Source organism: Xenopus laevis, chromosome 2L, assembly GCF_017654675.1.
Source record: "Xenopus laevis strain J_2021 chromosome 2L, Xenopus_laevis_v10.1, whole genome shotgun sequence".
Classification (NCBI taxonomy): domain Eukaryota; kingdom Metazoa; phylum Chordata; class Amphibia; order Anura; family Pipidae; genus Xenopus; species Xenopus laevis.
Genome location: NC_054373.1, coordinates 91,401,958 through 91,427,033, shown reverse-complemented (window position 1 = coordinate 91,427,033; position 25,076 = coordinate 91,401,958). Strand labels below are relative to the sequence as shown.

General features: G+C 37.5%; 1 protein-coding gene across 3 annotated transcripts in view; it reads right to left on the bottom strand.

Moving 5' to 3' along the window:
* LOC108707508 (potassium voltage-gated channel subfamily KQT member 4) overlaps nucleotides 1-25,076 on the bottom strand; it is an 88,175-nt gene that overhangs the window by 23,115 nt on the left and 39,984 nt on the right. For all 3 annotated transcript variants that reach the window (XM_041582172.1, XM_041582171.1, XM_018245504.2), the window contains exons 2-3: nucleotides 14,005-14,095; nucleotides 5,350-5,476 (exon numbers count right to left, since the gene is read on the bottom strand). In XM_041582172.1, coding sequence (XP_041438106.1) covers nucleotides 5,350-5,476; nucleotides 14,005-14,095 — 218 coding nt within the window. The remainder of the gene's footprint in view (nucleotides 1-5,349; nucleotides 5,477-14,004; nucleotides 14,096-25,076) is intronic.

Sequence of the window (25,076 nt, the reverse complement as noted above, 5' to 3'; positions counted from 1 at the left end):
TTGAGTCACATTATTTTTTACATTAGGAATCCAAACCTCTCTTTGTAAGAAGCATAACTTGAAATCTGTTTCTGCCTTAGCAGCAAATTGTCAGAATATAAGGATTTCTACACCCATTCTGTGTGTAGGAAAACAGGGATCACAATTAGGAATAGCTAAAGATGGTTGTTTTGATTTGGGATTATTTTGAATGTATTGAATAGGGGTCTGATGTAAAAAGTTACATATTGACAGCATTACATTAGCAATAAATACTGTTTTCTGCCAACCATTACAACCACAACATATCAGGAATGTATGCCACTGGGTTTGCTCCTAAGTAAAAAGCAAGATTAAAAGCATAGAGTTCTTAGTATACCCAGTCTCCAAAAAGTGAATCCAATTTGCACATAAACTATCACAACAGAATGACAATAGAGGGGATTATGATGTAAAATTGATTGGTAATACTACATGCCCAGTGAAAGAGAGCATGTATTTCTGTGGGTCATCAGCTACTCTGAGTATATACTGTATAAAGAATTGCAGTGTTTTAAATTGATTAAAACTTGAATAAATCTTTTTTTTCTCCATATATTTATTCTTTATGTCTTATCAATTCCTCTGTTGTACACTTTGGATTTATGGAGGCAGTGTATTGTTTTAGCTCTAAACATTTAGGGGCTGATTAATGAAATATTGAAGTGGGAAATCCTGAAGTGATACAAGCAGTTTGGGATTTTTGCCATTTATCAACTTTCCTGGCAGCCAGGTACATTTTCCTGCAAATTCTACCTATTTTTAACAAATTGACACATTTTTGAAATCTGATACCTGTGTAAGGAGGTCAGAATGTATTACAGGGCTGTGACAATCCTTTTTCCCTGCATGTGGCAAGCATCAAGGAGCATGGATTCGGACAGGTGATAGTACTCAGTGGAATATGATTACTTTGCAAAAATATACAAGGGAACCATACAAAAAACTCTCTGATGCTTTATTCATTAGTTCTTATAGTGAACACAAGGCCATCCATTTAAGTTAGAAGGGGGTTCCATCTTACAATGCAGTTTTTTTTACAGTGAGAACTGAAAAGCTCTGGAACTCTCTTCTTGAGGCTGTTGTATTGCCAGATATATTAGAAAAAATACAAAGTTGCTTAAATAAACTAATAGTACAAAGTTGATCCACAGACTGGTTTGATTACCCTCTTGGGATTTAGGAAGACAGTTCTCCCCCATCTGAGGTAAACTGGAAATGTGAGAGAATCCATTTATTTTTTAGTTCCTAATTTAAAACATAACTCAATACTCTATTAACTTGTATGTAATTGTGGATCTCTTTTTAGTTACATCTGCATTTTGCACTGAATTTTGTAATGGTGTGTGGGTGGGAAATGTTCTGAAGCACCACTCCCTTTTTTACCAGATTATACATAATGCATATTGTTCAAATCTTGCTGACCATTCACTCCTCTGTTTTTCTTCCTGCAATCCATTTATTACCTGTGACAGTGCTAGCTTTGCAATATCAGACCCTACCCACCCATATTAATCCAGCACTACAATGGAAGGCAGAATTCCATTCTGCAGCTGTTCTGCTGATGGGGGAAGTTGGACTGAGGTGAAAAGCATTATCTCTGAGGACTTAAACATCTGGAGACAGACACAGAGAGAAAGCAAAGCAGTGTGGTGTAAGTTGGAGAAAAAGGAAACAGAGTTAGATAACTACTGTTACTATTTTTAGAGGAGTTTATGGAGGTTGAAAAAAATGCATAGTAAAATGCAAATTTACAGTAAAGAAACACTTTTAGCAAAAAATAGAACATTTTATGTGCTTTAACAGAAACTACAAGTATAGGACCCTTTATCCAGAAACCCATTATCCAGAAAGCTCAGAATTACATGATGGCTCACATAGAATGAATTTTAGCCAAGTAATCAATTTTTTTTAAAATTTTCTCTGTGATCATAAAACAGTACCTTGTACATTTTACAAACAAAGATATAATCAATCCTTATTGGAACCAAAACCAGCCTATTAGGTGTACTTAAAGGAATTGTTCAGTATAAAAATAAAAAGTGGGTAAATACAGTATATGAAAATAAAAAATGTTTCTAATATAGTAAGTTAGGCAAAAATGTAATCTATAAAGGCTGGAGTGACTGGATGTCTAACATAACAGAAGACTACTTCCTGCTTTGCAGCTCTCTTGGTTTCCACAGATTGGTAACCAGGCAGTAACCAATCAGCGACTTGAGGGAGGGCACATGGGTCATAACTGTTGCTTTTTGTTTTTGAGTTGAATGCTGAGGATCAATTGCAAACTCAATGAACAGTTATGTCCCATGTGGCCCTCCTTCAAGTCACTGACTAACTCAGAGTTATAGAGCTGAAAAGCAGGAAGTTTGATTCTGTCTATTATGTTAGACATCTGTTCACTCCAGCCTTTATAGATTCCATTTTTGGCTAACTAACTATATTAGATACATTTTTTATTTTGCACAGCCTATCTATTTAGCCAGTTTTTAGTTCTACGCTGAACTGTTCCTTGTTTACAAGATTTTCTAGTAGACTTAAGGTACGAAGATCCAAATTATGGAAAGATCCATTATCCGGGATACCCCGTGTACTGAATATTCTGGATAACAGGTCCTATACCTGTATTATGTTTGGTAATGATTTCATAATGATTTATCTTTTAATGGTGAGTTTAAAAAAAAAAAGTGATTTAAGCAGATGGCATAACACTTTGCCTCTTCACACTGATATTATCTTCGATTTGGCTTCCGAGGCCAAATGGAAGATAATATTACAGCCTTGTGTTTTGTTTCTACACTTCCTAAGAGGGATTAGCAAAAAGTATCCAATCAAGATGCATAAACACCCTCTGCTGGCTCCTCTCAATCTCAAGGAGCAGCAGCACTAATCCGTGGAGAGACCAGAAACTCTAGACTATGGAGAAACCTAATTTCTACCACTTGTAACCAGGACCATGTCCTTAAACTGATAATCAGTTTTTATTGTCAATTTTTAAAGCAGAAGTAATAACATTTTACACTTGAGGGTGCCAAAAGTTAGGCACCAAAGTGATTACTTTTACTTACCTGACACCCCAGGCCGGTGCTCCTATCAGCAGAAAACCACACCGGCCTGGGATTGTTCTAGCGAACATGTGGAGTAAAACGAAATAGCCGGCTTTTTTGTTAAAGTGAGCTTTTTGCCCTACTGAGCATGCGCAGCTGCGAGAAGACCCAAAGAAGCAGGAAGCTCGCTGGAAAACCCCTGGCTCGGTACAGTTTTTCTGCTGAGCACTGTAAAATGGTATTCCTTCTCCTTTAAGGCCAAATTTTTGCATAAATGCATCATTTAGTACTTATTCTGAGTCACTCATCTGTGAACTAAATTTTTTAATAGTGCTTTTGAAAGAGAATTTTTTTTACACAGTCCATAAGTAATTAGAGGGAACATTGATCATGACCATTTGCAAGAACTAATATATATTCTGATCTAATCTAAAAAAATCTGGTCATGCTTTCCTGCCAACAGATCAAATTCAGCCTCAGAGGTGTCTTCTACAACATCCTATAATTCAAGCACTACTTCCTAAATTTGGAGTGTCTCAAGATACTTTTTCCGCTCATCAAACTATTCAGTAGTGTTTAGCAGTTCCCCATCACTAATTTGCACTTGTTGAACTTTGAATTTTTACAGTTGTTTTCACTGCCACAATTTTGGTGTATTCATGACCTTCTAATTATTTTTTATGTATTGTCTTAAAGGCCACCTTTTTCAGCTTGACACTAGATTTATAGGTTGTACCATGGTGAGCCTCTATCCATTGCATCAAATGCAACTCACCCTCAAGTGCTTTACAAAGCTGGTCTTCCAGAAGCTTGAGCTGATACCACCACAAAGATCATAATGTGGAAAAAGGATCACCTGTACCCTGTAAACTTATGACAACCCATCTTTTGAAACATAATTGTTCAATTCATAACTTGAATAGTAGTCCAATAACAACAGTCCATTCAGGCAGAGATTATACTAGTTGAGATTAAAAAACAAATTCAACATTGAACTCAAGATATTGGTACTATCCTTTTATAATACAACAGCCATGAATATCCTGTAAATTCTATCCTTATTAACTATGCTTAGTGATGTTATTGGTTATATTTGGAGCTTAGTGATGTCATTTTTGTCACATCACTCACTGAAACGTGTATATTATAATAAATGAAGTATCCCCTGTTGCAAAACATGAGGATATTTGAAGTCACCTCAGAGTTCCATGACCTGTATAAAAACGCTCGGCCTTCGGCCTTGTGCTTTTATATGGTTATGGAACTCCTCAGTAACTTATAATATCCTTATATTTTTCAAGAGGGGGTAATTTATTCACTATTTTTGGTCCTGAATTGTTCCAGTAAGACTAAAGAGTTATAGGCACATCAACCACCTACTCAAAGATCCATAGGCAATTTGGTCAATATGCATATACAACATAGAAGAAATGATTTATGGTAGGCTGAAAAAAGACACACATACATTTTTGTATAAATGAAACCTAACTACTGTCGTATGCAGTCTCCTTCATCACAACCTGAACAGTTTAAAGGCAACTGCATCTTTCAGTGTGGTTCAGTGTGATTTCAGTAGGCATGTCCATGCCTGTCTGGAGCAATTCACCAAAAAAGTCTCCTTCATTATTTCAGACTACAATGCTGTGTATGGAGGTAATTCAAGCTATATCTCGTACCTTTTCACTTAATTTCTCATAACAGCTTGGTGGTCACTTCATGTGAATCAAATATAATGTTTGCAGCAAGTGCATAATCTGAGAAATGCACCAGAAAAAGTAAGCAAGTTCAGGACCAGCAGTGGTAGAGAAAGTTGAAGCTCTTAGTAACAGTGCACAGGAAGCAGGGAAACATTAACCTGATGAAGAATTTCCTCTGTGGCCAAAGTTCTGCCCTATTTGCCTTGAAGGCAAACCCCTGGGAAAAAGTGAAAGCCAAGATCTCTAAGAGAGACAACAAAATGCCACAGACTCCTGCCAGTTGGTGGAGTGCAGAAACAGAACACGTTTACCTGCAGCAGTGGGTGCACACAGGTCAAAAAAGGCATTAGAGTAGCAGAAAAATGGATCCGGGAAAGGATCCTGCATATCTGATAATAAAGAACAGAAAAAAATTGCCAAAAAAAGGAAGTACGCAAGGCAGGTTTCACCTTGATGGGCATGTCTTTTTTTCAACCTTATATACTATGTTGTATGTAACTCTACAAGTTTCTCAAAAAGAAATATATGTATTAACTTGGTGTTATTGATACTACTCTCTTTTGTTGTTTGCATGCACATATGCTTACCAATCACACAAAAAGGCTTCCTGGCGAATCTCAGTCGTCCCTTCCAACCTCGGTAACGGCAACAACACCCTGCAGACCAGATGCGAACAACATACTCCATCCCAAACACCACAATCATCACGAATTCCTAATAATCATGCAAAAGAAGGTAGAATTTAAGTTAACATATAAAAAAAACATAAAGCAACTAGAAAAAGTAACATTTGTAGTGTATTATTTGAAAAGAAAAGGGGCCGGATTTATTTTATGCAGGTTCAGTACGATAATTTGGGTGGTTTAATCAATAATGAGTTAAAAGTAAATGACAACTTTTTTTTTTAAATTCAAGACATAAGTAGAGGACGGTTTCACATTTCCCACGTAATCTCGGGTCCATGTCTGATCACAGGACCTAGTATTGCACTACTGGGGGATTTAGAAAGTTGTGCTTAGCTGCAAGGAAACTGCAACTTTCCTCCTAATGCAGTGATCTCCAACCAGTATCTCGCAATGCAACATGTTGCTCACCAACTCCATGGATGTTGCTCTCAGTGGCCTCAAAGTAGGTGCTTATTTTTGAATTCCTGGCTTGGAGGCAAGTTTTAGTTGCACAAAATCCAGGTGTACTCTCAAACAGAGTCTCCTGTAGGCTGCCAGTCCACATAGGGGCCATTAAATAGCCAATCACAGCACTTATTTGGCACCTCCAGGAATTTTTTTTTCATACTTGTGTTGCTCCCCAGCTCATTTTACATTTGAATGTTGCTCACGGGGAAAAGAGGTTGTGGACCACTGTCCTAATGTAATAATAGCTTTTAAATTTAACAATGTGGCAAATGTTAACTTCCTTTTCATCCACTTATCACTACTATCAACTGCTGGCTACAAAATCTTTTTTCTTCTTACACCAAAGAAGCAGGTTAACTGAAGAAAAAAGTTTACTGCATGATGTACACTAAGGGGCAAATTCACTAACCTCTGGAAATTCGCCAGCAACGGCTTCACTCACATCGCCACACTTTGCCAGGCGAAAATTTGCCAGGACAACGATAATTCACTAAAAGGCAAAGTTGCGTCCAGGGCGCCGAACAATGGCAAAGTTTTGCTAGCGTTAATTCAGCAAGCAAAGCGAAGTTGCGCTAGCGTTGGCTAATTTGCATACGGCGGGAAGTTAAATTCAATGGACGTATATGTTGCAGCAAATACATTACACTACTACAAGCCCACTGAAACTTAATAAAAGAAAATAGAGTTGTTATAATGCCCTACACATGTGCCCAGTGTATAGTTTAAAAAAACTTACGATCTTTTGCAGCCTATCACCCTGAAAAACTCAAAAGTCGCCAGCGTTTTTTGGAACTTTTTCAATTTTTTTTGAGGAACTCCTATGTACTCTAGCCTGGTCTGAGGTGCCGAAGGCAAGTCTGGCGCAAGAGGTAACGTTCATTAAAATCCCAATCTTAGAGAATTTGCATAGTTACGTTCATTCGCCAGAGCGAAAATTGGCCTGGCGTTAGAGTGCGTAGTAGCGCTAGAGTCTATCTCCTTCGCTAGCGAATTTACAACAGCGCCCGTTAGTAAATTGGCAAAGTCCCGAAATGACGTCACGCTGGCGAATTTTTGCCAGCATTAGTCACTTTGCCCTTAAGTAAATTTGCCCCAATGTATTACAAATTAATCAATTAAACATTCTGTACTGTTTCTGAAATAATCAAGTTTATCTTCACTATTCCTCTCTCAGCATCTGTTTCACTTCATTCAGCAGTTGGGTGTCAGATATTCACTGACAGTTAGATCCAATATATCTTATAGGGGGGCTCCTTTTGCCTAGAAGATGTATTAGAGCTCACTCTATTAAAATCACCAGAAATCCTGTCTCTCTACATGCAGATTTTGTACAAAAGGCAGTTATTTTGCTAGATTTTGTTGTACTGGAATCAGTTATTTGAATGAGCTCTAATATATCTAATATATAAGAAGCCCCCCCCATTAGATATATTGGATGTAACTTTCAATGACTACCTGACAACCAACTGCTGCAAAAAAAAAGAATTCTCCTTTAATATTTTCTCTTTTTTTTAGTTTAATACTGCTTGGATAGTCCTAAACTTTTTTTTTTTGATGACATTGTTGGTTTTGTTGTTTCCATTCCACATTCATAAAAGTATGCTGCCTTGAGGTATATATATATATATATATATATATATATATATATATATATATATATATATATATATATATATATAGCCTGTTGACAAGCTCCACAACACTTGGAAGTCTGACATAAAATTGGAATATCTCTGACTCATGAAACCATTTTTCTGTATGTGTGTGTATATATATATATATATATATATATATATATATATATATATATATATATATATATATATATATATATATATATATATATAGGACCAGAGAGTAGCATGCACACCGTATCTTCTTTACTCCAAAGGATTTATTTAGAATACAAAAAGCATTTACATCGGTTATACATCAACGTTTCGGTTGTGTTCTGCAACCTTTATCATTGAATTGGTTCAAGTTACACAGGATAGGGTGAAAAGATTAGTACTCCTGTGCTACAAAAAATTGTATCACTATATGTATACATTGTATCATCATGACAATAAAGAAAGTTACAAAAATTCAAAATGAAAAGAATGTTAAACAAAAATAAAAAATGAAAAGATACATATAAAACAAAAGTAGCAGTCTATCGCAGTTCAAGGAAGCAGCTGTAGGAACAATGTTCATTTAACCCTGCGGGTGTCAAAGTGCCTAAAGTTTTTATCCAAAAATTATCCAAAAATGTTCCCGCTGTAGTAAAAGACGTGATCTGTCACCAACTCGTTTGGGCATTGGGATATGATCAATTGCTACATATTTGAACATAGGTAACCTATGTCCAGCTTCCAAGAAGTGCTTTGCAACAGGTTAAATCTTTAAATCCCTGTATGCTGTATTGATAGCTGAACGGTGGGCGTCCATACGTAATCTTAACATAAGATCTGTCTTGCCGACATATGACAAGCCACACGGGCAAGTAATTAGATAAATAACATGGGTAGTTGTACAAGTAATGTGATGACGAATCTTAAATCTATGTCCTGTTCTCGGGTGTACAAGGCTGTCTGTGGGAGTCATATATCGGCAAGGCAGACAGGATGGACATTTAAAGCATCCCAACTTTTTAGTTGCAGATAGCCAAGACGTCTCCTGTTTTTCTTTCTTATAAGCTTTAACGGGATGAGTATGGACAAGGAGATCCCTAAGATTAGAGCCCCTTCGATACCCAACCATTGCCGGTCTAGGGCATAGCTGTCTCAAACGGTCATCAGCCATAATTATATTCCAATTTGATCTAAGGGCTCTAGCAATAGGTTTTGAAAGACTGTTGAAGCAGGTTGATAAAATTAGGGGGTTCGTAGATCTATCCACTGTGGTGGGGGATTGAACCTTCTGTTTAGCTTTCTCTAATATATATATATATATTTTATATATACTGTATATACATATATAATATATATTATTGGAGACTCCAATAAAGTATCACATTTGTTAAGCTTCAGAGGAGTTCCGTGAGTGTCGCTATTCCTGCAGATATACCATTATATGTTTGCTGGCACCCGGGCATTTACACAGGAAACGGAGTGCACCTTTGGGACTTGTTATATATATACCAATAGTTTCCAGACCAGCACTCCCTTTTGTGTAAAAAACGTAATCTTTTATTGTTGTATAGTATCAATGCATAGTATCAATGCCCAACGTTTCGGTCCCTGTTGGGACCTTTTTCAAGGATGATACCTTGAAAAAGGTCCCAATAGGGACCGCAACGTTGGGCATTGATACTATGCAACAATAAAAGATTATGTTTTTTACACAAAAGGGAGTGCTGGTCTGGAAACTATTGGTGTATACACGATTTACCCGGCACACCTCCTTCTATTAAGATTGACTTTGGAGTGCGGATACTCGTCTGAAAGTTATATATATATGGGGGGCTAGTTGGGTCCTATCTAGGGTTGCCATCCCGGACGGTATTTTACTGACTTGTAATTCCTCATCCTTTTCCCCTCCCTAAACTCTATTCTCCACCCAACACAGCCTTTTAAGCCCTCCATCCTCGCTGCCACCACATAGAACACCCTCACCCTACATATTAAAAATGTAGGACAGATAGATTCAAAGCGCAAATGTAAATAAACATACAGAATTTGACTTAAGGTGGCCATATGCGGGCCAATAAAACCAGCCAAAGGGCTTACCTGGCCGACAATAGTCAAGATGTTAATCAGGTAGGTATGAAAATACTGTTGGGACGAGGACCACATTGATGCTGTCCTTGATCTGATAGCTTGTATCCCTGTTATAGTGATCTGATTGTTTGGCTCCACAGCCAAACATTTTGATCATCCTAATATCAGCCATCTCAAGGTGGCGGTGGGCATTTTGGAGAAAGATCCCCTCATTTAGCATCAAACGAGCAGATCTTTCAATGTATGGTCACCTTTAGCCAGACACAATGCAGATATCTACAGATAATCTAAATGATGCTAGTGTTAAGATGCAGTATGCATATGTGTGTGCGAGAGGTGTTCAAGATTTGCCCCTACTGGTCATGTCTCGTTTTCCAAACATCAGCAAAGTATTCTCTGCTATCGCCTTCACCTTTCAAAAAAAAAAAAAAAAAAGGCAACTGTAGTTAAAGGAGAGACACAAGGACTTCTTTATTTAGACTTTGTCTCTAGAGCAAGGACTCCTGACGTCAGGGATTTGTGGCACAGACATAAGTGGGCAGGCTGGAACAAGTGGAAGGGTTCATTACAGAGTAAACAAAGTCATGTTGTGTTTATCAGCACAGCTTTGTACTTCAGGATGTAAATAGCAATCAATTACTTACCTAGTTGAATGCAACATCCTGAATGATAATATCTTGGAATGACGGAGTTCTACACTTGGCATGAACTCACCCAGCAGCATGTCTAAAACTGCTAATATCTTAAATACCACTAAAAATATATAATTTGTATAAACTGCAACACTTTGACCCCCTTTAATTGTAAGTAGAATTTTGCATCTCATTTGCACTTTTGCAGACATTTTTGAACATTTTGTGCTCTGGGGGGATTTTTAGTTTACCTAGGAAAACTGTTTTTTTAGGAAGAACCGGAGTGTCTTTGTGTATTTCCACTTCTCGAACAAGATTTGGAGCTCTAAATACCCAAACAATTTGTACAAATTCAGGCAAATCCAAATGGTTAACCATGTCTTTCTACACCAATATACTGAGTCACAATCCGTTCACAGAATAGTTATGATGAAATAGCTGAAAATTGCCTAAAAACTGCCACTTTCTAGCATCTTATCTCCAACATAGCATTAGGTACCAAGAAAAAACATCCTAAATATGAATGTCAGGGGTCCACTAATCAGTTTGATGGCTTTTTTGAATAGGTTTACCAAGCTATGTGGTGTACAAAGACACCCACTGCTGACACTCTGGCTACTGCAATATAAGTACCCGGTATGTGTATTATGTGCCATAAAACCCCCTAACAGTATGGAGACCCTAGAGAACCATATATTTTCAGAAAGTACACATTTTACCCCACTGTATGGCACACATTTCATAACATATCAGCATAAAACTTCCTAAATATGAATGCCAGGGTTCTACTGAACACTTTAGTGCCCAATCTGAAATGTGGAAATATATTTTTCTACTGCAAACTACCAAACTGCAAAGCTATACTAAATGTAGCAGTTTTCATGAAATCTCTGAAAATTGTCATAAATCTTTTAATTTATCCCATTACATGCCCTACATTTCATAACGTACCAGCAAAAACATCCTAAATATGAGTGCCAGGGGTCTACTGAACAGTTTGATATGCATAGATTTACCAAACTATGTGGTGTATAGAGGTAGCCATCGATATATAGCAAGCAAAATTTCTATGGGCAAGAACAAGTAACAAAGAACAGTGCAAAATTAAATAAAATCACTGAAATCCAAAAAAAAACCAGTAATAGCATTGCTTTATATTTTTCGCCTAGTGTAATCAGCAGTCATTATCACAGTTATATAATAGTTACAGTATATTTTAGCTTGACCAAATAGGTTTTATGGACAGAAAGTGAACAACACCTACACAGAGATGAAAATGCAACAATATAGCTAATGATGCAATAAAATGGCTAAAAATGCACCAAAATTGCATACAAAATGTATTCCGCAGTGCAGTTATCGAATACGCTATTTGCAATGGCAATAAAACGATTTTTAGGAAAAACAGCTTTCAGGCAAAAAAAAACAGATTATGCATTTGTATAAGTATGTATATGTGTGTCTACACTTGGCAAATTGTGTGTTATGTGCATGTGCAAGTGTGTGTGAGTGCTTTGAATGTGTTACTCCCAGATCCCCCAAAAATATATGTGTGTGTGTGTAAGTGTGAATGCAAGTGTGTATTTGTGTGTGTATAACACTAACCTGGAATGAAAATCCACCTGGGGGAGTTGGAGAGGGTCCCCCAAAGAGGAGGAAGCAGTCTTTGCCCAGGATCCGTGGGGGAAGCAGCGCTGGGGGTCCTGGAAGTGCGGGCAGCAGCAGGACACATAGATTCCACGTGTCTGCTGTTGCCTTAGGACCCCTGGACGATCGCACCCCAGGGGCCACTCATTCCACACTTCTGCTCATTGCCTACAGGCTGGGGAACAAGCGGGGACGGAGTGAGTGGCTTGAAACTTTTCTGCTCCCCAACCAGGAAGTGTTGCCGTTCTATGGCACTTGAGTCCTTTTATCCATAGATTGTAGATTCTACAATCTATGGCACTTAAAGGGTTAAACAACAGATCCTTCATAGTCATGAGTTAATATACACTTTGCTAAAAAAGGATTTTTTTCTCTCTGCAACATCATGCCAGCACTCACTGGGTATAGCTCCATTCCACTGCTCCCATCAGACCCTCCCCAAAGATTTAAAAGCCCAACAACCCCCCACCACCACCTGATCTGCCATCTAGTAGCACACCTCTATAAAACTACTGGAAAGTAAAGGAAACCTGCTGACATGTAGTTATCCAGAAAGGAAAATAAGGTAAGTATGATACAAGTGTTAGCACTTACTGGAATATAGCAAGTTAACATTCCCAAATGGGAAGGGCAACAGTTCCTAAAATGAAAACCTGGATCACAGAATGCAACCACATTCTTTTAACCCCCAATAAGAATCAATCAACCACAGGAGAACAAAAAAAGAAACTTCAGGTGCAAAATCTGTAAATTGCCATGATTATAAAACTATAAAACTGAAATAAAAGAAGGATCAGAAAAGTGTGAATATGCAGAATAAGAAAAAAAAGGATTATGACTTGAAAGGGGAAAGTATTGACACTGAATGTGAAACTGGTCTGACATTCTCATCTAGATTGAAATAATTAATAACTCCATTAAAAGAAAGATAGTAAAACAGTATAAGCTGCAGTATGATCATTTTCCTATTGCCCAAAGTGTAAATTATATTCTTATAATACACAAAAGCCATGAATATCTTGTAAATTATATCCTTATAAACAGTGAGTTCTGATGTCATCAGTTATAAACGGTGAGTTCTGATGTCATTTCTGTTACATGACTCACTAAAACTTGTGTATTATAATAAATAAAGTACCCCCAGTTGCAAAATATGAGGATATTAGAAGTTACCTCAGAGTTCCATGACCTGTATAAAAACACTCTGCCTTCGGCCTAGTGTTTTTACATGGTCAAGAAACTCCTCGGTAAATTATAATATCCTTATATTTTACAAGAGGGGGTACTTTATTCACTATATAAACAGCATATGGTGCCAAACCTAACTGTTTATAACTTAAAAACACATGTGTGTGTGTATGTGTCACTATACAACATGCCAAGCTCTTTTCTGACCCACTGCTGCTTCCCCATCTCCGGCCACCAGCTCCACCACTTCTCCTGTATTCCGTACTGCTCAGGTGGCAGTCAAAAAACAAATGATCCAGAAAACTGCCTGGAGTGGAGGAGAGGAGATAGCACACATCTCATTTCGACTAAAAATCTTTAGTACACTGCTACAGGAGAAATTCTGTAAATTTTCTTCTGGTGTAAATTCTCTGTAAAAATTCACCAGTGTTTTTCCCCCATACAATTTTAGTCTGAAAAAATTTACTAGACAATTTTGGCCATAAAGAAATTACATATGTGGAAAATGAGCATGGACATAAAGGTGACATAGATATAAGATGTAAATGCAGCTGCTCTATCTTTAAAATGGCAATTCACTAGCCTGAACCTGAAGAAATAGTGAAAATGTATTCTTGCGCTCTTAAAGAGAATATTCACTGGAGAAATTTCATCTGCAAAAGAGATGTGAATTCATGCCAGTTTGAGGAGAATTGTCACAAATGCGAAATTAATTTTCCAAAACTTGTCATAGCCTCTGTTTGTAAATTAGCGACATGGGGGTTATCATTTTTGGTGAAACTTCTCCAAAATTTAATATTTACTCTTTATTTGCTATGTCCCTGACTTTCTATTTGTAATTGGAATTCCCAGGCCATCTGGGTGGCTCCATTATAGGTGGCCTAAACAAAAACTGAAAAGACAGCTTCAATAGGACAGTAATTGTGCAACAAAAAAAGTCTTACCAGTATGAAGAGGCCTTTGTTTGATAAGTGCTGATACTCAGGGATAGTGGAGAAAACAGACAGCACCAGGCAGCTGAACACCAAAAAGAATCTGTAACGATAAAAGTCAACAGATACTAACATACAGTTGATAATAATAGTGCTTAATTTATGTTATATATACAATGCAAAGTCTTGGTCCTAAAGAAGTAAAGTAATTAATTTATGCGATGGTCCAATTTACTTTTTTTTTTAATTAACTTAATCAAGAACTGACATGATACAGTATTTCAGAGCACAAAAGCTGCCATACATATATTTCAGGCATAATTTCCAGAACCAAGCAGACAAAAAGTAGTAAAGTAATAATGACACCAGAATGGGACATATCATTGCATGTAATATATACAGGTATGGGATCCGTTATCAAGAAATCAGTTATCCAGAAAGCTCCAAATGAAAGCAAAGGTCATCTCCCGTAGAATCCATTTTAATCAAATAATTTAAAAATAATTTACAATTTTTACTGCATCCCACATAAGATATAATTAATCCTTATTGGGGCAAGACTTATGGTATGGAGATCGAAATTCAGGAATGATGCATCCCATATCCACAACACCCCAGGTTGTAAACATCTGGATAACGAGTCCCATACCTGATAACTAGCAATCTCAACAACTTGCATCTGTGCACACTTTTTATCAGAGTTTGCTGAAGTAGCACACTTATGATATGGGTAAAGCTGCACTTAGACGCAAAGATTTGATTGTACGAGTCTTTGTTTCGTACCATTTTCGGACCGTTTGTGGAGTGTCCATACATTTTTCATGCCATGGTTAGAAAATTTCTGACGGCTACCGATAATATCTCTGCATATATTGCCGATCTGACAATATCAGTGAGAGAATGTCAACAGCTTTTGTCGGACATAACTTTCATACGATTGCTGTCAGGGGCAGAACATCTGATATGTTCTTTTACTACTTTATTTGATCTGAAAGGTAAGTGGCAGGTCGGGAGATTGCACCGCACGATCGTTCGTCCGATATTGAAGGTATATCTGCACGTCTATGGCCAGCTTAAGTTGTAAGAAGTATGTATCTTTTGTTAATAGTGTTAATGTGCACACAAAATAACTCCTGATGTTATTCTTTGCACTTGGAGATGAGGTTTTTGCTTGAATATGTACTAAAAATGCCTCAAATGTTACTTAGTCACCTTGGCAAATGTAAGGGCTTTGCTGAATATGTCAGAACAACTTTGAAATGTCAATTTATTATTGTGATATCAGAGATTATAAATATAACAAAATTCATATAAGACCCCGCCCTAGCGGAGTACAAAACCTAAGGTCCCTAGAACACAAAACACATATACAGGCTTAGTTACAACATTTGATAATGGAAAATGTCATTTAATGCTAAAATATTACAGAAAATATATTAGTGATACAGACACTACATACACTATTGCTAAAGGACAGGCATTTCTTTTTCCCCTAAACCCACCTCCAACTACAGTGTTATTTGAGCCAATGACACCTTAACATACTGTCTGTGCAGATCTGCTCATCCTACCAGAGGATCGGACCACCCCTAGCCAAGCATGACTGACAAATGAAGACCATGGGCAAACAAGTGCAATTCCCTCTGTATAAGAAGCTTTGTTTATGGAATGAAGGAGGCAGGAAAACAACAGGACTGTTTCTGGGGACAGGTATAGCTATGTGAAAAGTTTTTTTCAACAGTAAAAAAAAGGCATCTTAGTGTAAAACAATGCAATAGTAAAAAGTTAGTTCACCATTTTCTTGTCCCCTGGAAAATTTAAAATGGGAGTTTAACCGTATACTTTCTATTCTCACAAAGTAGTGATTTTGGAAACTATTATAATTATAATATAAATTCTAATGCAAGAAGTTCCTCGAATGAAAACAGCTACATGCCAACAATAATGTGGATATGGTCACAGGATGGACTAAGCATAAAAACTATACCAGGTATACATTTTTATTCAAAATACTATACCTCTTTTTTCACACATAATCTTACCATTCAGGTCTAATTAACCTGACTGAAATAAAGTGAAATAATGAGATTTCCTTCTAGTTGACTGTGGTGAATTCTAATTTCACTCTTTAATAAATATATCCAAAAGTCTGTCTCTAAATTCACAGGGACAGTGCCGGGCCAAGTTGACTGGGCACCCTAGGCAACCCAGTCGACTACGTCGCGCCCCTCGCACATTCGTAGAAGAAGGAAGCGTGAGTGCGCAGAAGAGCGGCGAGGCCGCACCATTATGCAATCGCGAGACGTAGCAAGAGACGGTGAGGCGAGAGTGCGCATGTGCCAAAGAGCGCACACTCGAGAGAACAGATGCCGCAAGGTCTGCACAAAATGGTCCGAACTAGGGGAAGGCGCAAAGAGGTACGTGCCTGGCGCCCCTCTGCCTTTGCGCCCTAGGCACGTGCCTCTTCTGCCTACCCCTAATTCCGGCCCTGCAAAGGGACCATTTCCTTACATCCACCTTAGGCTGGAAGGGATATTCAATCCCTCCCTCAACTTATTCCATGTGGATCCATGTGGATGCTGGGACTTGAAGTCCCTCTGTTTTCATGGTCCATCATGGAATGCAGAGCTACTTCAAGTCACAGAATCCATCACTTTTTTTTCATAACAGCACAAGAGATTTTCTAGCAGGCCCTTGTTTTATCCCTTCCATATATTTTAAATTATTTTAATCTTATAGAGCAGAAATAATTGAGTCTGTTTGAAACCTTAACATACAGACTCAATACAAATAACCAGTTACTTTGCTTAATATATGGGGACACCACAAATATGGGAGAGACGGTGGATAGTTTGTATTTGCTCTTTTTTTTAGGTTTTTGGTTGCTACTTGCTCTATTAGCCATGTAGTTTTAATGGCAGACTGAAACATGTATATATGACAGAATAAATAGAAATAAATATTAAGAAAGAACAAAAATCAAATCAGGATTAGTGATCACAGATGGCATTTTCATAAAGAAAATGCTCCAATCCATAGACCACCTTCCATCCTCCCAAACTGCACCAGTACTGCTGTCATACAGCTCTAGGGTCCTGAGATTGATTCTGACCTGGAAAATATCAGACACAGGTCAGTTGGTTCCTGATTAAACTGATTTATAGTGTATTGTGTTTTGGTAATAAGCAGCTTGGTTTTTTAAGCTGCACTGGGACAAGAGTTATGTGACAGTGATGAGCAAACTATCAGTGTTTTGCTTTGCCAAAATTTTGTGAAAACAAACATTTTTTTTGAACTGCAATGGAGTTGATAAAAAAAGGCAATATTACATTGCAGTTAGGGTGTTTTTAGCTATGAAATATGATATATATTGTCCTGATACAACTCTTCTTCACAGGGGCCACAGGCAGCTTTCACAAGGAGGGGGGTCAGGGGGCGCATCTCTGGTGGAGAAAGCACAATTTTCGCTCTCTCTTTCCTGTTTCTTAACAAACATAAAGGGATGACTTCTAATATATATTGTCCATAAATCTTTATTACAAAAACGTTTTTGTGCTAAGGGCACATATCTCACATGCAGGCAGACGAAACAGAAGGATGTACAATGTTATGTATAAATCAACCTCTTCTCCATGTTTGTGGTTAAACAGGACAGAAAGCTAGTAAGACTAGTAAGACTTAACTCAGTTTTAGATTATAGGAAGTTGAAGGACTTGGTACAAAAAAGGCATGCCAATAAAAGATGTTCTGCCAGCAAGTAGGTACAAGTAGTTTAAATGCAGGATGAGAAGCATCTAATTGTGACTGTGTCCTGTTGGCTATAGTTCAGAAGTGTGTAACCACTGCCCTCTAGCTATCCTCAGTCTTAACTGCATGAATATAATCCCATTTGCTAAAGTGAAATGAATATATTTTGAAAAATGAATGCACAATTGTGTATGCAGTATTTCTATATTTTAAATTGCATGACGTGAAAATATAAGGTGGGGGTAGACATTTCCTTTCCTCTTTACTGGATCAGCACAATCTCAAACAGCTGCCTGGGGGGAGAACACCAATTTAACTTACACCTCTCTCCTGTGGTAGTATCACTTACCCTCCAGGGACCCCTCTCACACACTCCTATACTGATTACTCTGCGCAACTGCACGATCCTGCAGTTTGCTGCTAGAGGTTACACACTTAGCTCCTTCTACAGAACCATTGAAAAGAATTGGATACAGGATGGAAATACCTACCTTTTACATAGGGCCCTTATCTAGTGGGTCTTGCACTAAGGACAATTTCATTATAAATAATGCATCTGTTAAAAGCATGCTTTGCTAGTGTGGCAGATATAGATATTGCAATACTTACCATGCAGTGCAGCTGCGAAAGGGTTAACATGGAATCTAAAGCAAGATACCGAAGATGGATTTATACTGGATGAGTTAACTTTAATTACAAGGACTTATATTTACTATTGCTAATGAACAGCGAAGAATTCTGAATTATTCAAATAATATACTGCAGGGAGTCGTGCTGCGTTCGAACATTCTGGAAAATGGGTATCTGGATTATGGATCCCCAAAACATAGCAGCTTTCTCTGTATAGAATTTATTATTATTATTATTAACATGTATTTTTAGAGCGCCAACATATTGTGCAGCTCTGATGGTTCCTAAACCACCAGATAATACCTTAAATAACAGAAATTTACTAAGAAAAATGAATAAAGCTCTTAAGCTGTACCACAAGTAACAAGCAGTTAAACCTGTGAACAATGTAGGGAGGAGTGTCAGAATCATGCTCCAAATTTTTTTTAGGCTTTTTCCCTTAACCAGCATTTCTAAATGTAGAAAGAGATCATGTAGTCATGTGATTTATAAAATGCAAACAGAGGTGCCTATTGTGCGTGGATCTGGGACTGGGTAGGTATGCCAAGTGTATTAAAAGATGGCTCCAGAGTTTGGAGGGAACTTGTGAACCCCCTCCTTGTCAGCACTCTCCCTGATTTCATCATTCAATCATTAGTTTGTGGGTAGTTTCAAAAGCTTACAGTAATAAAACTACCTCAACCTCAAGCAAACCCAGCACCAACCAACCAAAACAATTTAAAGGAGACCTGTCACCAGAAAACAAATACTATTTTATCACGTTTGTCAAGCAAAATAAACTTTAATTACACTATATAAATTATTTGAATATTGTTTCCTTCAGTCTGGGAACTCACAATTATAGCAAGCAGGCAGGAGCCATTTTGTGGACACTGTTATTAAGGCAAGCCTTGCATCATGTCAGAATCTTGTGCACCAGAATGGGGGACCTGATGTCCATCCCCATTCACAGGTTACACAATTAAATGGTATAGAAAGAGGGCGAATGCTTGGAGAGCAGTGACATCTAGGAAGTGCTGAATGGAAAGTGAAAGTAATTGCCTGCCCCACCTCTATGCCTAAGGCATAGAGGAGGGGCAGACAATATTTGATTGACATCTAAGATTTTTAAATGCGTTTACAACAGCTATGAATGCTTTATTAAAAAAACACATTTGGATTTCATGTTTAATTTGAAAGGCACTTTTATTATACTTTTTTTTATGTCTGGGTGACAGGTCCACTTTAACATCTTACTACTCTTCAACCTGTTCAATAAACGTGTTAATTTAGTTCACCCAGCCGCAGCCACAGTTCCTCAGCAGAACAAACTCAAACACATTACCTGCCTTTAAAAGAGACATGCATTATTAAAGCCCATTTCACTAGATAAAATAAGAACTATAGGGAAGCTAAATTCACTGTATATTAGGCACCCCCAGTCAGGTCATTCACAAAGTTTATTATTGAAAGTCTAACTTTCGACTAGTGCATGAACAGTAGACTAACATTTTTTAATCTTAGTTGCAAGTCTATATCAGCTGAATTCAGTTTGGGGGTTTGCCTCATATACATTTAAGTAAGCTTTCCTTGCCTAAATCCCTACCCAGTGCTCACATTTTAATTAATAATAAACTTACTAAGCCATAGCCTTAAGAAAGAGAGGGTGTTTTGAAAGGGTTATGTTAGGGTTCTACAGGCTGGCTCCTGAAGACACTTGCAGGATTAGTAAGGAGGCATTAAAAACATTTGTAGCACTTCTCAGAAGTTCTGAAGGGTGAGAAAAATTTAAATCCAGAGTCACCTGCTCAGGATTACACAAAGCTCTACAAGAAATACCACTACATATGCCAAGTACAGATCTCAGAGTCACTCTCTTTTTTTATTTCCTTCAGATCTCTGTCCAGAGTTTCTATCACTGCCACACTCACATTCATGACACACTCAAAAAGCCAAAGGGCAATTCAACTCGGTCTTGGCACAGATGTTTCTGACTTGGGTTACATTGGGAGACTTCTCACATTTACCCCTACAATTTTTACTTCAGACATGATTTCATTTTTAGAAATAGTTAACAGCCCTGTGCCCAAGATCGGAATGATCACCCCCAAGTTCTACTGAATTTGGTGGAAATAAAATATAATCTGACCCATTTCCAAAGATCTCATAGAAATGTATTTTGAAATGTCACAAATGAATATATATATATATATATATATATATATATATATATATATATATATATATATATATATATATATATATATATATTTAAAAGGATATTGTAAGTTAAAGCTGTTACAGACGAGCGTTTTTACCTGCGTTCCATTTTTCTGCGTTCAGCCGCAGGGGAGCGCAGGAATAGACGCATTACATTTTTTCCAATGGGGCTGTACTCATACAGGCGCGTGTAGGCGCCGAACGCAGGTTGAGACGCAACATGCTGCATTTTTCCTGCGTTCAGCGCCTATACTCGACTGTGTGAGTACAGCCCCATTGGAAAAAAAGTAATGCGTCTATTCCTGAGCTCCCCTGCGGCTGAACGAAGAAAAACGGAGGGGAGCGCAGGTAAAAACGCTCGTCTGTAAGAGCCCTTACAGAGTTTTCCATGACCAAATACAGGTCATGGAACTCCGAGGTGACTTCTAATATCCTCATATTTTGCAAAAGGGGTACTTTATTATAATACACAAGTTCCAGTGAGTCATATGAGAGAAATTGCATCACCAAGATCCTATTATAACCAATGATCTTGTATATATATATATATATATAGATAGATAGATAGATAGATAGATAGATAGATAGATAGATAGATAGATAGATAGATAGATAGATAGATATGTCCAGGTCTCTTAGCGTTGCTGAGTTCACCAGTGTTTTCTTTCTTTCTTAGGATGTACCAAACTGTAGATTTTGCCACTCCTAATATTGTAGCAATTTCTCAGATGGGTTTTTTCTGTTGTTGCAGCTTAAGGTCCGGATGGCTTGTTTCACCTGCATGGAGAGCTCCTTTGACCGCATGTTGTTTGCTCACAGCACACACATCTTCCACATAAAAGCACCCCCCCTCAAATCAACTCTAGGGCTTTTATCTGCTTCATTGATAATTACATAATGAAGGAAATGCCCACACCTGCCCATGAAATAGCCTTTGAGCCCCTGGTCCAATTACTTATGAGCCCCTGATTGAGTGATTGTGTTAAAAAAAGGCTTTAGTGCCTCACATTTTTATGCAGTCTTTTGTTCAACCCACTGAATTAAAGATGAAAGTCTGCAGTTCAACTGCATCTGAGTTGCTTCATTTAAAATTCATTGTGGTAATGTACAGAACCAAAATTTGTTTGTTTACCTTGAGAAAGGTCACTCTTTGGGACCAGAACATTGAGCTACTAGGTATAAATAAGACTTTTTGCTTTTATCAAGACCTGCTGAATGCTGTACTTTAGGCTAAAGTTGCAAGTAGCTGTGGCTATACATATTACCCCAACACACCACTGTATAGCTTTAGTAAAATCCTAATCTTGCACACATTGAAGGAAAATGTTAGCATTTAGTAAAAAGAGACCCATTTGGTAACATTGTTTGTACAAAGCATGCATAAGCTCTCACACCCTGTCAAGGCAGCATCCTTGGCTTTTCTCAAGGCAAGGCAAGTGTACTGTGGGTATAATTTATGCCCATTAAAGTACATAGCTACTTCTAGCGAATAATAACTAATGGCTCTGACACTAAGGGTAGGACTACACGGGCGATTTTGGAGCGATCCGACATGCTGCGCAAAAACGCAGGTGTCAAATCGGATGCAACGGAAATAAGGAAAGTGAATGCATTGTCGGATGATCCGACGCGACACGACTGTCGAAAGCAGATGCTGCCTTCCTTGTAAATCGTCCGTGTAGTGTTGGGGCCCTGTACTGTACTGTGAAACTTGCACCAAATAAAGCAAAGAGGTTGTATTCAGCATTTTGGTGCAAGATGCAAACATCAAGCAGTATGAGTACATTCTATTATTTTAGTGAATTGCAATTTGATGAATGTAATTTTGCATACAATCACACTTCACCTAGTAAAAATTTACCCTGATAAAAGGTACCGGAAATGCCGGAAATGCTTTAAAGGTGATGTTCACCTTTAAATTAACTTTTAATATGATGCAGAGTGATATTTTGAGACAATTTGCAATTGGTTCTCCTTTTTTATTATTTATGGTTTTTGAGTTATTTATCTTTTTATTCAGCAGCTCTCCAGAATTTCAGGGGTCCAAATTACTGCTAGGGTCCAAATTACCCTAGCTACCATGCATTGATTTGAATAAGAGACTGCAATATGAATGGGAAAGAATCTGAATGGAAAGATGAGTAATACAAAGTAGCACTAACAATACATATGTGGCCTTACATAGCATTTGTTTTTTAAATGGGGTTAGTTTGAAAGCTGGGAAAAGTCAGAAGAAGAAAAAAATAATAAAAAACTGTAAAAAAATAAAAAAGTTGTTTAGCATTAACCATTCTATAACATACTAAAAGTTAACTTAAAGGTGAACCACCCCTTTAAAGAATGTTTTTAGCATATATTCTGAATTAAGCAAAAATTTACAGTTTGATAGGATTACTGTTAGGGTCCTTTTTCATCTGAAAATCTACAGTGTGCCTATTTCTGATGTCATGCTTTGAAAATCTGAATGTGCACAGCTATGGATTTTTAAGAATTACAAAGTAAGGAATCTCCAAAAAAACTATACATATTTGTTATCAGCATGCTCGTGGCATGTAGTGCCAAATTAGTTTTATTTTCATGCATATAAAACAACATCTACATTATGTTTCTCTATATGATTAAAAAAAATAGTTTTGCTATATAACTTGTTTTAGATGTTGAATTACACAGATATGTGAAAAGCTGTTGCCCTGAAAAAAACAATATAATAATTTTTGAGGTAAACAATAAGAAGCGTCGAACGCAGGTGAAATGCAACATGCTGCGTCCCAACCTGCGTTTGCCGCTTACATGCGTCTGTGTGAGTACAGACCCCTTCACAATAATTGAATGTGTCTACTCCTGCGCTCCCCTGCAGCTGAATGGAAGAAATCGTAACACAGGGGAACGTTAGAGTGTGTAAGAGCCCTAAATGCCCCTACTGAAAGGGCACAACATGTTAAAAATTCACCTCCCATTTATTAGAAACTGAACATGTCCTAAGAGAATTGACATGATTTAGAGAAGTGGATTTATTGGTGTGTAAAAAGAATCCCCTTTCCTCAGAAAATCCTTAGTCAGCACAGGCACATATGGGTTTGTCCCAAAGCTTCGGAGACAGGAAATATACAACTTTAAAGGAAAAGAAAAGTGCATTTTAAAATCTACAACTACAGAGATCCCAACTGCCCCACAGAGATTGCCAAATACATCTTGGAAGCTAGGGTTAGATTGGTATGCAGTGCACATGCTGATTTTTGGCAATTAGCACTAAGGAGCTAGGGAATGGAAACAAAAAGAAAAAGAGCATGCTACTGTATATTCACTGCATCTTTGTCGGTTTTATCTTCCTTCATTTTATAATTTGTATCCGCTTTATCTATGTATGCCACAGCTTGTAGGTTTTAATTAGATCTAAACCTAAACAAATATAAACTTATTCATTGGCTCTAGGCACTTTTTCAATTTACAATCATTTCTGAGATATAAGCAGTTTCAGACAGCTAATAGCAAGTTTAGAGCTCAACAGCTCTCCTTAAAAGTGTCAGTAACCCTATCTATTTACTTTCCAAGCACAGTTGGGCCAACAGCCTTGTTTTACCAGTATAAAAATGGAAATATCTCAGAAACCATTTAAAATTTAAAATTATTGTAAACGAAAAAGGTGCTTAGAGTGCTTGAGTAAGCTCACATCAATTTGTTTTTTGGGTTTAGATTTCCTTTAACAGATTACATTACTCTTAGACTATGGGTGCACAGGCTGAAGGTTCTGGCTGTTGACAGCTTGTGTTTTTTTGCAAGCTGAGAGAAGCAGATCTGCTCAGTGCCCCTGCTCCCTGGATTTGAGTCCAAACTGCCTGGGTGCGCTCACACAGAGTGGAGCTGAAGCTGTGGTCAGGCCAAATATGTGGAAAAGGAGTTTTCTCTGGACTGACCTCAGCTTCAGCTCAGTGGTCAGCTAGAAGGCCTATCCATGAGCAGATAATGAGCATATTATGGCACTGTAGTTGGGAAAATGGAAGGTAAATCATGGTAAGTTAAGACTAGCTACTCTAGTCTATGTACACAATGGCTCAATAATAAAATGCCATTTTTTTTAAAAGAGTACACTGTACTGTAATTTTCAATGTATTTAAATATATTTTCCCTTATAACCCCATCGAAAAGCTTTCCATGTGTCAGTAATGTAAAAAAAAATGTATTCAAACCCAGTACACCATATCTACACCCATACACAAGGCCATCTTATTCTCATCCTCAACAGTCATCTTGTCCTCCTCCAAACCGAGTTCCAACCTTCTTACAAAAGGTTCTTTCCAGTGAAACAAAAAGTAGCTAAATATTTAAAGAACCTCCCCCCACCTTTTATAAAGGAGTATTAGTTAATTTTACTGACATGTAATTGATATTAAAGAGGGTTTCTTTCTCTGCCTTCTACAAAACCTCTACATGGTACTTTAAAAAAAATAGTGTTTCATTTTCTTCATTCAAACCATCAAATATCTGTATGTGTGTTGTTCTTAACTGTG